The following is a 15,227-nucleotide window of genomic DNA, read 5'->3' as shown; positions in this document are numbered from 1 at the left end:
AATGGGAGAAATTACCCAAATACAGGTGTGCCAAGCTTGTAGCATCATACCCAAGAAGACTTGAGGCAGTAATCGCTGCCAAAGGTGCCTCAACAAAGCACTGAGTAAAGGGTCTGAATACTTATGCAAATGTGATATTTCAGTTATTTATTTTTAATTACTTTGCAAAAATTTCTAAACAGCCATTTTTGCTTTTTTATTAAGGGGTATTGTGTGTAGATTGATGATAAAAAAAGAAGAATTTAATCCATTTTTAAATAAGGCTGTAACGTAACAAAATGAGGAAAAAGTGAAGGGGTCTGAATACTTTCTGAATGTATGGTATACGATTGAATTGTAGCTTTTACATTTGTGTTTTCAACCAAAACCTTAGTCCCTACAGATTTAAATACGTTTAACCCGATAAAACTCCTCGACATCTTCATCAAAATAAATTTCATATGAATTGGACGTTAATGGGATATTAGGAAGGGTCTCGACCCAAAACGTCACCCATTCCTTTTCTCCAGAGATTTTGCCTGTCCTGCTGAGTTAGTCCAGCATTTTGTGTCTACAATAGGATATGAATTTGGTTTATGTGTAAGAAGACATAGTTATGGATCTGGTGTAACTACATTATACTGCTGTTCCATAGCCATGAACAAATGGAAATGTCCACTCTGAAAACTCATAACAGTACATAAATTCAAAAGATAGGGGCCAAAGATTTTTCTGCGCATATGATCACACTTGATTTCATATACAATTCCCAGGCTCACACAGATAAATCATAATCTTTAAGTGCCCCCTTTTTTTCCCTTAATCGTTTCTAAACTACATCTATGATTTTGCAAAAATAATGATGGGTAATTTCGTGTCCTCCTCATATTTCGTGATTTAGTGTTCGTGTCACTTATGAAACATGTACATGGCTTATTAAAGGCTTTCAGTTATTGGAATAGTTTTTTTCTGCATGGTTCAGAACATTTGAACAACACTCCAATGACTGGGGCATTTTGGATCCGACCACTCTTTCGATGGTTTTAACAAACCAAATTCCTATCCCACTGATTTACACACCCCGTGCACAGCAGCGCACCGTTATCAGTGCATCCGTACAGTAAATTGCGCATTGCGTCGTGTCAGTGCACTTTGCCGATGCAGGTCATCACAAATTCACTTGGAGGAAACTTCTGGGCGATAGACGGAAGCCCTTCTATTTTGTGGGCTGATTGACTGTCTCTGCCAGACTGATCAGGAGACTTGGACTGTGCTATAACGGCGAGCCGGGCCGGACTGGGCCGGTGGGCAATGAGGGATAGCAAATGCGAATGGAAACGTTCCGCAGATGGTGATCGTTCACCCGTGCTCTCTGACGGTGGAAGTGAGCGCAAGTGTCTGGCGGTATCTTGATGAACGCAAATGATCTTGATCTGATCTGATGTCCCTTTCTCTCTCCTGCACCCCCCTATTCCACAGTGGGTTCACTCCAGGCTGGGTATTAAAGCCCCGCCCAGTGTGCTGGCTGGGTAGACAGTGCCTCTGCATACACAGTTCCTCTGCATACACCTAGTGTGAGCTGTGACTGGCGAGCGTCTACCCGACCCCTACAACAATGGAGTGGAAAGCAATGGAAATCAACCCTGAGGTGAGCGCCCATCGTCAGGCGTGCAACCGGACACAGTTTCACTGCTTTGTTGCTTCCGAAATTATAACCATCCTGACTTATTCTTTATTTTTCCCCCATTTCTTTCCAGACCTTGAACAAAGTAAGTGCGCAACACCTTAAATCAACGCCCTCGCTTGATCTACAAATGTCTTCGGCTGGTCTCTTTAAGTTAAGCAAAATAAACCTTATTTTGAGTTTGTCTCTGGAACCAAAGCAGTTCACTTATTTTCTTTTTGCTGTTCGCTTACGAGCGTTTATCTAAATTGAATATTAAACGGACATGGATGGGGTGTGGTCCAAGGAGTAAATTACGGATTATTAATGCATCGCATAACGCTCCATGACTTGAGAAATATTGATCTGGTTTAAACAAAACATCCATTTTGATCTATAACACGAAATATTTTAAGAGCTTTGTTTTAAAATAATCTTGCCTTCTGCACAGTGCCTCTCACGTCTGGGTGTGGCTTCGAGCTGGAAGTTCGTAGATGTCTTAGGTCTGGAAAACGAATCCCTATCCATGGTACCATCGCCAGTGTGCGCGCTGATGTTGCTGTTTCCCTTGAGTCAACAGGTACGGTGTTTTCCAGACAGCTCCGTCTGTAATCGCGTTCATCCCGGGTATTGTATTAAATCATCCGTGAATTTAACAGTACTGACGAAAGCAGATTTTTTGTTTAGCCTCATCCGATGGAGAGTTAAATTGAGCATTATTCTTGAATTTTCTAAGCTGTTGATTATCAAAGCAAAATATCTTTGTTTTAACCTAGCTTCGTTCTTATTGCACTAGAGTCGTGGTTATTAATTGAACTTTATGTTTATATGCATAGCGCTTTTGCAGTCCTGTTACTGTGACAAGTAAGAATTTTATTCCTGTTGGAAATAAGAATTTTATTGTTTTATCCATACAAATGACAAACATTCTTGACGCTGTAGTATCCAATTTTCTAGATTAAATACTCGTGCAGATGACAAACTGTTTTTTGTATTTTAATATTGGCTTTATGGGTGGGAGGTTGTGAAGCTCCTAGAATATTAAAATGTCTCCCTGAAGTAGAGATTTTTCCTGTTGCAATGAAATCCAATCACTGCCTTCACATTATTGATTTCTAACACAGATGGTACAAATACTTTGTCCTATTCAAGCTTGTCAGTTGTATCTTCAGACGGTGCCTATGTCAGACATAACAATGATTATCCTTTCTGACCTTGTGCAAACAATTAATTTATCATTTTATTTTTCATCTGTTGACTTGACTCTTGAACAATGACTAAACAATAAATTAAGTGATTTTTTTTCTAGACTGACCTGATTACTACTGTAATCCATCTATTAGAATAATTGTTTAAAAAAAAAACTAGACTTTGTAACCAGGGAGGGAGAATAAAATGGTATGTTTGTAAAAAAAAAAAAAGCCCCAAATTTAACCAGGAATTACTTCTTAAAAATTCTTGTCTTTCGGGGTTAACAATGTATGGGGATGAAGAAAGGGGCATTGGCATCATGAGCTGAATTTATAACTAGTTGAGTTGGGGCGCTGCTTAACCTATTCATGGATGTCCTGCATGTCCTATCCTTCAAACATAACAAATTTGTTGTTTCACAGCAATGTTAAAAGTTGAAGATCTCTAAGCTGCCTATGGGTAGTTTGTAATCATCAAATTCATTGTCATCACAAGCATCCTTTACTGGAATTGTTGGAATGGGTGTGGCATAATAAAGCAACTTGTATTGCAATATTTGGTCAATTGGTGATCAATATAATTTTTATTTCATTGTTTATTATATGTAAGGCTCATCTACTTGTCAACAACTTTCCCAATGTGGATAAAAATTCATACAGTTTAAGATACTTTTAAAACATCTTACTGGTTTATCCCTTTTGGGTACATTTTGTAAATATTATTAATTCATTGAACAAAATTAATTTGGTTTGGTTTACTGAATTTCATTGCACTGAAATCGTGGCTTAATAGAACTCCATCTGAAATTTAACCTTTTTGTCGGTTCTGCCTTTATTAAAATTGTTAATTACAATATTCCTCAATTATCATCTTGTCTTCCATTTAACTCAAATGTAATACATTGTCTATCTGTTAAGAGCATTCAGCCAGCCAGATTTGCTAGCTATTTATTCCTCTCCATTAATACTTTAACACTATGTACAAATGTGGGTGCCTTATTTATATTTTGTAACGTTTTGGAATTGCTTGAGCAAAATACCTGATTTACAGTAAAACTGATTCCATAAGACGGCTACTTGAAGATTAAAATAACCTATTACGCAATAATAAAATTCCGCTTTATCGTCCATCCTCTGAAGAACTTGTGAGTGAACTGGGTAAAGGTTCCTGATGGAGCAATATTAATTGTGGCCCAATCAGATTTACTGCAAGTAGGAATATGTAACAAGAATTTGTTACATCCTGACTTCATTTTCTGGATAGTGTTAATACTATCCATGCAAGTCATGTTGCACAAGCAATTAGTGTATCTTCAATAGTTTTAACTTTGCCTTCTAATTTTCCCTAAGATAAGCAACACATTTGATTACATAATGTTTGATTATAAACAATGTATTTTTTTGAGTTTTCAATACAAAAACTAAATCAGCAAAATACGTTTAAAAGGTTGATGCCAATAATGAGCGATGTACAATGAACCAATCACTAATTTGCAAGATTTAATCCATTCATGGTACTGACACTCTAGGGCATCTCTGTATAGACACAATCTTGCAGATAGTTACAGCTTCTCTCGATATTCCCTTTATCAGTTGGCTGTTTTTGATTCCTGTATCAAACTATATCTCGGCAATACTGAGGACTTGTGCTGCAGACTGGTCATGGCCTGTTGCCAAGCTGTTGACAATATGGGTAAAACCCCCAAGTAGGTCCTATTCAATGCAGGAAAATTCCAATTGAAACCCGGTCTACACTAAATGTTTACTCCAATATCCTGATCACTAATACCCACTTCGGGTTTTGCAAGGACAATTTGTGCATGGTCCACGAAGCTGAATTCTAGAAGTGGTAAGAAGGCCCTTAATATAACAGCATTTGTCAATGCAGCTTCAAGGTGCTCTGGTAAAAATTAAATTGAATAGGCATCAAGGAAAAAAATATTCCAATAGTTGGCTGGAGTTGTACTGTGCAGAAAATAGCTAATTTCAGTCTGGAAATGCTACAAATGCAGGGGGATGAGAACCAAAGAGACAGAGGGCCATAAAAGGACAGAAGCAAAAGGTAGATGGGAAATAAGGGGGAAAAAAACCTGAAAGCTTTGTGCCTTAATGTGAGGAGCATTCATAGTAAGATGGATGAATTGAATGCGCAGATAGTTGCTGACAGATATGATATAGTTGGGATTACGGAGACATGGCAACAGGGTGACGAAGGCTGGGAGCTCAATGTGCAGGGGTACTTGATATTCAGGAAGGTTAACAGAAAGGTAGAGGAGGTAGGGTGGCATTGCTGGTTAAAGAGGAGATTAATGCAATAGCAAGGAGAGACATTAGCTTGGAGGCTGTAGAATCTGTATGGCTAGAACTGCGAAATAGCCATGGGCAAAAAACACTTGTTGGAGTTGTATACAGACCACCAAACAGCAGTAGGGAGGTTGGGGGTAGCATCAAACAGGAAATTGGGGATGCGTGTAGCAAAGATATGGCAAGTATCATGGGTGACTTTAATCTACATAGATTGGGCCAACCAAATTGGTAACAGTGTTGAGGAGGAGGATTTCCTGGAATGTATACTGGTTTTCTAAGCCAATATGTAGAGGAACCGATTAGAGGGCAGGCTATCCTAGACTGGGTATTGTAAAATGAGGAAGGATCAGTTAGCAATCTTGTTGTGCGAAGTCCCTTGGGCAACAGTGATCATAAAATGGTGGAATTCTGCATTAAGATGGAGAGTGACAAGGTTAATTCAGAGACGAGGGTCCTGAACTTAAAGAAAGGAGACTTTGATAGTATGAGATGGGAATTGGCTAGGATAAACTGGTAAATGATAGGGTTGACGGTGGAGATGCAATGGCAAAGATTTAAGGATCACATGGATGAACTACAAAAATTGTTCATCACTGTCTGGTGAAAAAATAAAACTAGGAAGGTGGCTCAACTGTGGCTAATGGGGAAAATCCAAGGAAGAGGCTTATAAATTGGCCAGAGGATGTGGCAAACTGGGAGAAATTTAGAATTCAACAGAGGAGGACAAAAGGGTTAATTAAGGGGAAAAGAGAGCATGAAAGAAAGGTTGCGGGAAATATAAAACTGACGGTAAAAGCTTCTTTAGATATGTGAAGAGGAAAAGATTAGTGAAGGCCGTCAGAAACAGGTGAATTTATAATGGGAAACAAGGAATTAGCAGACCAGTTAAAGAGTACTTTGTGTCTTCCTTCGTGAAGACAACCAATCTCCCAGAAATACTGGGGGACTGAGGATCTAGTGGGAGGGAGGAACTGAAGGGAATCCACATTTGTCAGGAAATGGTGTTGGGTAAACTGTTGGGACTGAAGGCAGATAAATCCCCAGAGCCTGATGGTCTGCATCCCAGAGTACTCGAAGAGGTGGTCCTAGAAATCGTGAATGCATTGGTGATCATTTTCCAATGTTCTCTTGACTCTGGATCCTGTGGACTGGAGCGTAACCAATGTAACCCCACTTTTTAAAGGACTGAGAGAGAAAATGGGGAATTATAGACCAGTTAGCCTTACATCTGTAGTGGGGAAGATGCTTGAGTCAATTATTAAAGATATAATAGCAGTGCATTTGGAAAACAGTGACAGGATCAGTCCAAGTCGGCATGGATTTATGAAGGGGTAGTCATGCTTGACTAATCTTCTGGAATTTTTTGAGAATGTGACAAGAATGGATAAGGGAGAGCCAGTGGATGTGTTGTATCTGGAGTTTTAATAAGCCTTTGACAAGGTCCCACATAAGAGATTAGTGTGCAAAATTAGAGATGGTATTGGGGGTAGGGTATTGACATGGATAAAGAACATGGATTGGCAGACAGGAAACAAAGAGTAGGGATTAACTGGTCCTTTGCAGAATGGCAGTCAGTGACTAGTGGCAACCCTGGTGAGACCACACCTGGAGTATTTTGTGCAGTTTTGGTCTCCTAATTTGAGGAAGGACATTCTTGCTAGTGAGGGAGTGCAGCGAAGGTTCACCAGGTTAATTCCTGGGATGGCAGGACTGACATATAATGAAAGAATGGGTCAACTGGACGTATTCACTGGAATTTAGAAGGATGAGATGGGATCAAATAGAAACATATAAAATTCTTAAGGGATTGGACAGGTTAGATGCAGGAAAAATGTTCCCGATGTTGGGGAAGTCCGGAATCAGGGATCACAGTTTAAGTATAAGGGGTAGGCCATTTAGGACTGAGATGAAGAAAACGTTTTTCACCCAGAGTTGTGAATCTGTGGAATTCTCTGCCACAGAAGGCAGTAGAGGCAATTCATTGGATGTTTTCACGAGCTCTTGGGGCTAACAGAATCAAGGGAAAGCAGGAACGGGGTACTGATTTTAGATGATCAGCAATGATCATATTGAATGGCAGTGCTGGCTCGAAGGGCCGAATGGCCTACTCCTGCACCTATTTTCTATGTGCATTGAACTCCGTTCTAAACTCAGAACTGAAGCCTTTCCATAATTGACGCCATGAATTATCATGTGAGCAGGGATGCATTGTGGGGTTGCAGAGTGGTTGTACCGGAGTCTTTGAGAAACAAAATTATGGATGAACTTCATGCCGAACATCCTGGCATAATAAGCATGGAGTCAATTGCCAGAAGTTTTGTGTATTGGCCTGGTATTGACAGTGACATCGAGCCACTGGTGAGCAAATGTAGCGTGTGCCAAAATTGCTGGAGTAAACCACCAAAAACACCACTGCAACCCTGGTCATGGCCAAGTAGACCTCTTCAGAGAGTTCATGTAGATGTTTGTGAAAAGTTAATTTCTGGTACTAGTAGATAGATAGTCATTCCAAATGAATTGAGGTTGAGCATATGGGGTCAAGCACTACTGCTGAGTGTACCATAGATGAGTTGAGATCAATTTTTGCATGCCATAGTTTATCGGAAGAACTTGTTTCTGATAACTGGCCTCCGTTTCGTTCAGAACGGTTCAAAGAGTTCATGCAGCGGAATGGCGTAAAACACACACTTGTTCCCCATACTATCCAGCCTCCAATGGGGCGGTGGAAAGGTCTGTTGGAGTTGTCAAAGATGCTCTCAAGAAACAGGTTTTGCAGGATAGTTCAGAGCTCAGCATGAAACATGGTTTGGCTAGTTTCTTGCTGAAGTACAGAACCACACAACACACAATGGGTTACTCACCTGCAGAACTGTTGATGAAGAGAATGCGAAGAATACACCCGTCCAGTTCAACCCAATTTGGCCTTGAGAGTTGGGCAAAAACAGTTAAGTCAAAAACGCCACTTTGACTCCCACAAAAAGGAGAGGAACTTCAAGTCGGATGAGCAAGTTCGTGTCCTCAATCCTCCCAATAAGTCCAGTCGAGACAAATGGGATGTTGGGAAAATAGTGGAAGTGCGTGGAACAAAAAGATACTTAGTTGAAGTTGGAGATAAGTTCAAAAGTGTTCTTGTTGATCAAATGATTCCAGCCAAAGATGAACCAAAAACTGAGCATAAATTCCTAATCCCTGAGTATTTAACTTAAAGTGAGTTGGAAAAGACCACTGTGGTTGAAACACAAAATTCAGTTAGTACAGACAAAGAAACAGATTCCTCTGGTCAATGTCAGTGTACTAAAACAGAGCCAAACAAGCCTACTGTTGAGTCAACACCTACACCTGTTACTGTTGGACAGTCAGGCAGGATCCGTAAACCAGTAGTAAAATTTGATTTGTAAGTTAGATAACTCACTGCACAAGTAAAATGAAAATGTGTAGATATGCAAAATAAATATGTTTATCTTTTAAAATTTCATAAATACAGGATAAACAATACTGGTTTAAATCAAGTATCACAACAACAAAATTGTGACCGAGTATTTAGATTTAATACTTTAAAAAAGGAGAGCAGTGGTGTTCAATATAAGCAGGGAATGCTGGGTAATAAAAACACACATGATACTGGCAACTAATTTGTGAGTCTAGTTCTTCATTCTGCTGTCTGGAATATAACAGGAGAGTTGAAGTGCTGAGCCACCAGAAGATCAGGTTGGTTAAGGTGGACTGAGTGGAGGTGTTGAGCAAAACAATCGCCGAGCCTGCGCTTGGTCTCGCTAATGTGCAGAAGTTGACAACTAGAACAGCGGATACAATAGATGAGGTTGGAGGAGGTGCAGGTGAACCTCTGCCATCTTGTATGGAGTACAAATTCAGTAGAGAATATTGTTCACTGTTTGATGAGTGCAGCTCCAATGAATCAACCCATCCAAGAGGGATGAAGACTGCTGGATTGTTATTTCATCCATCCTAAATGTTGCTTCCCCGTGCTGGTATAGTGGCTGTTATGTGTTATTTACAAAGTGCAATGCCATTCTGTCATAACCTCTAGCACCAAGAAAGCAAATTACTTTGGATACCTGTTGGTTATTTTCCAAGTTGCTTCATGTGGACTTGAAAATATCACTTTGAGAATTTGAGAATGAGCAGTAAATGCTGACTCTGAATGTGAAGAACCTCCAATGTGCTTGAGTAAACTAAAGGTTGCCCTGGCATTTTGTTCAATTGTCCAAACTGGTTGTACCAGGAAATTCTGATGTTGCTTTAGATTTTTTTTTAAAGACTACTGGAGTAACCTGGTGGGTCAAGCAAGGGTCAACTTGGAGGTGATGTTTTGGGTCAGGATTCTTCAGACTCAAATGTGTTCTGCTATTTTGAGCTGGGACCTAACCATTACATTTATTATAAGAAAAAATATTTTTTTGTCATTTGAAATACTTTTGGGGTCTAGAGGTTTCATTAGATTGATTGTCATCTTCACAAATGCATGTCCTCATTCTATTTTATCAATGTGACGTAATTTGCACTTTCAATAATTGTCGTCATTGTTTTATAAAGCCAAATTCAATGAGGTTTTAAATTTACAGCAAGAAAATTTGTCAAAATAAACTGATTAACCTATTGCTTATGTTTAACTCTTGGGTAGAATTGAAAACCAATAATGCGGTGGTTGTTCCCCATCATACAGTTCTGGCTTCATGAGTCTTTCCAGCATCAATTCCTGTTGTAGATTTTCCTCCCAGTGGGAGTATAGAAACAGGCAACAGATGATAGTTCTGTCATCTTGTGACATAATGGAGCAGGTACAAGGATATAATTGCATTGATACCCAATAGCAATGAACGCTACTAACACTGCTCTTCTCCCCACCTCCCAACACAGCATGAATCTCACAGAAACCGTCAAACATCAGAACTGAGTGGGAAGGGCATCGATTCTAAAATCTACTTCGTGGTGCAGTCTATTTCAAATTCCTGTGGCACCATTGCACTTGTTAATACTATTGCCAACAATCAAGATAAACTTGACTTTGGTAAGCAGTGTTCTTGCTCATATTTTTAATGTGCATCAAGTCTACTATTACTGTTCCTAAAACTAGAAGTGTTGAAACCTTGGAAAGGAAAGTTGTATCTTATTCGCAAATCTAGTAAACTATGCATGCATATTTGAAATGCTGTGCACTCTTAATTCTAGTAAGACCTTTCTGACGTCTGCATATTTCAATAGACCTTTGGGGAATGTTGGCCTTTAGCATAAAACTTTGTATTTACAGTGGAAGGATCAATATTGAAGAAATTTCTCAATGAAACTGCAGATCTCTCAGCTCAGGAAAGAGCTAAGAAATTGGAACAAAATAAGGTGACATTCACATTTATGACCCGTTTCATTTTGAAATGGTGAATCAAGTTATCAGACTTTACTCACCTGTCTGAATCTTCTGTACAGGCAATACGTGCAGCACATGATGCCACTGCAGAAGAAGGGGAGTGTCGGGTAAGAATCTTGCACTTTAATGGCTTTTAAATAAATTAAACACTTCACCAAATTGTACCTGTCTTTCCATCTTTTCAAAATTGGAAATGGAATTCCATTGTCATCAGTTGCAGTTCTGTTAATGAACATGGGAGGGCTCTGTAATTCTGTTACTTGTTAACTAAGGATACTTATATTTGTGGCACTGCACTGATAGAAAGCCTGACTAGGTAATTTTGTCTCTTGTAAACTTCACTCTATTTGTGAAGACCGAATTATTGTTATTGACTCCACCTGACACTGGTTTGAGTTGTGTCCCCACATGAGTTGACACATGATAGCATTATCGGCATCCTTGCAGAATTTCATTTTGGCAAGCTCCAATCAAACGTTCCTCCTAATTGAGAATCAACTTCTATGCATAACTTCCAATGCAAGCATGCTTCCTTTGGTATGGTGACCAACTCCATGCTGCATGCCAGTGTGGGATTCTTGGCTGCCTTGTAAAGTTGCAGGAAAAATTCTCTTAATTCGGTATTCCAAAAACATTTACATCAAAGGCTATTCCTATTAACTACTTGCTGTATCTGCATGTGAAATTTTGTGTACTAGGATCCCCTGATCTCTTGTATAGTAACTTTTAGTAGCTGACCACCTGCTTGCCCACATCTGTATTTTATCTGCCAAGTAGCCCATGCACAACCTATCCTTGTTCTTTCACAAGGCTCATGTCTGCTTCACACAGTTCTAACTAATTTTATCAGCAAACTGGATTACAGTACATTTGGTCTCTTCAAGCTGGTGGAGGCCTCAATACCTCGCCTCTTATTCACCTGGAATAAAATTCATCAGATGTCATTGTGGGATTTGAATAAGTCTTTGGACCAGTGGTCGAGGATTCTCACTGTTGCACCATAATTTCAAATTGGTGTCTGAATATAGTTCTCTTTGATTAAAATATGTATTAACTCTAGTTCTGATCCCCTGTAGGTACATGATGATGGCACAAACTTTCACTTTATCACTTTTCTTGGTGTAGATGGACATCTCTATGAACTAGGTAATGCTGTCTTTTATAAAAAAATAGTTATTTTACACTTGTCAAAGCTATTTTATAACATTTTGACTGCTGCTCATTAAGATTAGATACATGAACTAGGTGCCGACTCCAAGTCATATTGTTTAAAACTGGTTTCTGGTAACTAGACCGAGTAAGAAAGTAACAGTAATTTGGTGCATGTTAAGCAACTCCATAGATGAAGCGCTACTTTTGTGGTTAATTTTGTTCACTTCTCCACCTCCTCTCCTTCCCCACCCCTGATTTTTAACTTTGGATGTTTAAGACCTGGTATTGTTTATGGGCAGTAATATTTGACTTTTAAATTCTGTAATTATGAAAACAAATTCCCACTATGTAAACTCAGCTTTGTTTGCAACACAGTTGCTTCATGGCTTTCCTTCCTGAATAAGTAAAAGCACTTGCATGATCAGCTTTCTTTATCTAAAATATTCTAAAGCTCAATGTCTGTCCTTTTTAAAGATGGAAGAATGCCATTCCCAATTGACCATGGAAAAACATCAAATGAATTATTACAGGTTGGTTTTGCGCATAACTTCTGGTTCTATAATGATGCTAAAATAACTTGTAAACTTGACTAGGAATACCTGTAAATCTTGACAAAGCAGCATGCATGGAAATTGTAACTTGGCTGGTAAATCTAAAGCAGTTAGAACATGCAACATGTTAGAAATTGAACATGCACAGGAACAGACCCTTTGGTCCACAATATCTGTGCAGAACATGATGCCAAATTATGCTGAATCCTGCCTGATCCATTCCCTACACAACCATGTGCCTATCCAGAAACCTCTTAATTGCCACCATCATTCCAAATCCCCCACCACTCTGGACAGTGCATTCCAGACACCTACCACTTGCACATCTCCGTCAAACCTTGGCCCTCTTGCCTTTTTCTTTTAAAGCTGTGCCCTCTAGTCTTTAACGTTTTGATGCAGGGAAAAAAAGGTTCCAACTGCCTACAAGTGGCTTTTGAGCATAATATTAACTGCAAGCCTCATAATTTAAAATAATTTGTGGCATCAGGGATGATGCTGGGTCGACTGATTCACTGCCTTTCACATTAGGGTGAATTTGAGTGCCTTAGTTTATTTATAGTGAAGGACAATAGTGTTAAAGGTCCAGGCCCACATGGAGCACAGTTCTTCATCGGTGAGGAGACACTGGCAATCTCTGATTCGTCCCAGCAGCTCACCCTGGCCTCGGAGATGCTGCTGGTCTTTGGCTTCTCCTCGCAGCTCTGCCTTGTGAGTCTGTACACAAGGTGCAGTTAATAGGGGGTCTTTCACTTTTTCTCCCTTTCTTCCTGACCTGCCTCTCCTCCTTGGCTGGAACTCCCTGGGTTTATAAGGAGTGAGGCTGATGAGGTGCAGCTGAGTTGATCCAATTCCAGCTAATTGGCTTTGACTGGTGTCTGCTCTGCCCAGAGCACCAGTGTTTTCTGGTAGCCAGGTACTATTTGTGGTGCTGCATGTTGGCTTCTGCTGGCCTGTCTGCCAGTGATGGTGATAGGGGTGGCCTTTGGGTAGGATATGACATCACAACTTGTTTTGGGTCTTCCCTTGGCCTCTGACATTCCAGATAAAGCAATCCAAGTTTATTCAACCTCCTCTTGTACCCTCTAATGTAAGCAACCTTCTTGTAAACCTCTTCTGCCCTTTCCGAAGCCCAAGCACCTTTCATGTAATGGGGTGACTAGAACTACACACTATACTCCAAATGCAGTAAAGGAAGTCCTATAAAACTGCAACTCAACTTTGTGACAGTTATTCCACTTTTCTAATGCAAATCAAATTGTCATTGCAGGACTCGGCAAAAATATGCAGACAATTTATAGAGCGTGATCAAGGAGAAGTCCGCTTTACCGCGGTGGCTCTGTGCAAAGCTTCCTGAACAGGGAGTGTGGGAGTAAACACAAGCACAGCACTGCAGTTTCAATTGTCAATCTAAGCTTTCAATGTTTGGCTTAAATCACTTGCATATGTTGAAGCACTAAGTGTAGCCTTTTTACACTTGCAGCAAGAATGGATAGTTTAATGGATAGCATGAGTGCACAAATGCATTATTGAATTGTAGGCAATATTTATAATTTTACTCACAAATGGTCTTAATTTTTTTGAGTATCTTTGTTAATATTGCAGCAATATTGCTGCTTGATTTATTGCTGGACCATTGTACTTTGCCTAGTGAATCTGTGGAAATATTTGCCTAATTCCATATTGTGCCTAACTTTTACAGCTATTTGTGTGTAATATCTGAAATAAAATCATTGCAACAATATTTGTGCTTAAGATGTGCATCACAATTTTTTTTGTTTTTTTATATGTATTATAAATTACTTTTACTCTCCATTCCCTCCTAAGAATTTCCCAAATTACCATCTTAAATTCCAGATTATCACCTTGCTGCTTTCCATCGGCATAATTGACAAATCTTGTCCCTAATTACAATGTTGAGGATCTTCTACCTTTCCCTTCCCCTCAAGTGGATTTGTGGTACAAGATCCCTTAAGATTCCATACTGATTCCAGAGCAATTGGGTACCCTACTACCTTTAGTGTTGCAAGTTTATTAACATCCGGAAAAGAACACAAAGTGCTGAAGTAACTTGGCAAGGCAAGCAGCAACTCAGGAGAACATGGATAGTGACATTTTAGGTTGAGTCCCTTCTTCAGACTGGGGTGCGGGGAAGAGAGAAGGGGAAACGATGGACAAAGTGTGGCAAGCAATAGGTTGACACAAGCAAGACATTTTTTATCAGGCAGATAGTTGGAATAAAGGCAAGAGATAAGAACAATTGGTGTGAGTCTTGTTTGAGGAGTTGCAGATTGTGCAGACAATGGGAGGAAGCATTAAGATCCATCAGTTAATCATTTTGCTTCTGCTCCTGTTGCTGTTCAAATCCATTGGCACTTTAAAAAAAAATTGTTCCTATACCCAAAATACCATTTGACTTCAATCTACACTAAACCTATTGTTTTAAACACTTTTTTTATAAAAAAAACATTTGTCCTATGGAGAGCAATGCCATTTTTGTTTTTTTTAAAAAGCTGATACTGCACTTAAAAAACATTCTGGTAAATAATGTAACTCCTTGACATAATACCCTAACCAGGTTAAGGTTCAACGTGACTTTCTGCATTTTATCTTTGGTACTCTGACTCTAGAAAACTAAGATCTCGTATGCTCTCATTGACAAGGATCAATTTAGAGCTATAGCATTAGTTTTATATTTTTCTTTATCCTATTGGTCAAGGTGCATCACATCATTCTCTCCTCGGATGCTGAGTTGTCCATACTTTGTTTTGCACAAGATTCCAGTATCTGCAGTTCTTGGTGAATCACTTAATGCCTCTGCTAGCCTGTGACTTGTTTAATGATGTTGACGATGGCTTTTTAGTATCATTGAGCTTTACTCATGAATTGGATAACATTTTTTAAAAATTAACTCAACTGGTTTCTGAACATATTTACAATCTAAGTTGATGCTGCCTTTATGATTTAAAAACAAAAGTTAATTATGGAATTTGCTTGTGCCAACT

The 15,227-nt window shown here is 39.3% G+C and overlaps 1 protein-coding gene across 1 annotated transcript; it reads left to right on the top strand.

Annotated features, from left to right (window-relative positions):
* The first annotated feature begins 1,448 nt into the window (after positions 1-1,448).
* Positions 1,449-13,966, top strand: uchl1 (ubiquitin carboxyl-terminal esterase L1 (ubiquitin thiolesterase)). The gene is made up of 9 exons (XM_078399528.1): positions 1,449-1,627; positions 1,737-1,818; positions 2,095-2,222; positions 10,018-10,168; positions 10,409-10,494; positions 10,582-10,629; positions 11,599-11,668; positions 12,149-12,204; positions 13,493-13,966. The coding sequence occupies exons 1-9, from the start codon at positions 1,595-1,597 to the stop codon at positions 13,577-13,579; spliced, it is 741 nt and encodes a 246-aa protein (XP_078255654.1). The 5' UTR covers positions 1,449-1,594; the 3' UTR covers positions 13,580-13,966.
* Positions 13,967-15,227: the final 1,261 nt, after the last annotated feature.

This window comes from Rhinoraja longicauda, chromosome 1 (genome assembly GCF_053455715.1).
Source record: "Rhinoraja longicauda isolate Sanriku21f chromosome 1, sRhiLon1.1, whole genome shotgun sequence".
In the NCBI taxonomy this organism is placed as follows: Eukaryota; Metazoa; Chordata; class Chondrichthyes; order Rajiformes; family Arhynchobatidae; genus Rhinoraja; species Rhinoraja longicauda.
This window is presented reverse-complemented; position numbering and strand designations above follow the sequence as displayed.

Bases quoted from the DNA above. Each gene is read 5' to 3' on its own strand.
- uchl1 (XM_078399528.1), top strand. From the start codon at position 1,595: ATGGAGTGGAAAGCAATGGAAATCAACCCTGAG. The intron at 1,628-1,736 runs GTGAGCGCCCAT...ATTTCTTTCCAG, and splicing joins CAATGGAAATCAACCCTGAG to ACCTTGAACAAAGTAAGTGC. The intron at 10,495-10,581 runs GTGACATTCACA...TCTTCTGTACAG, and splicing joins AGAAATTGGAACAAAATAAG to GCAATACGTGCAGCACATGA.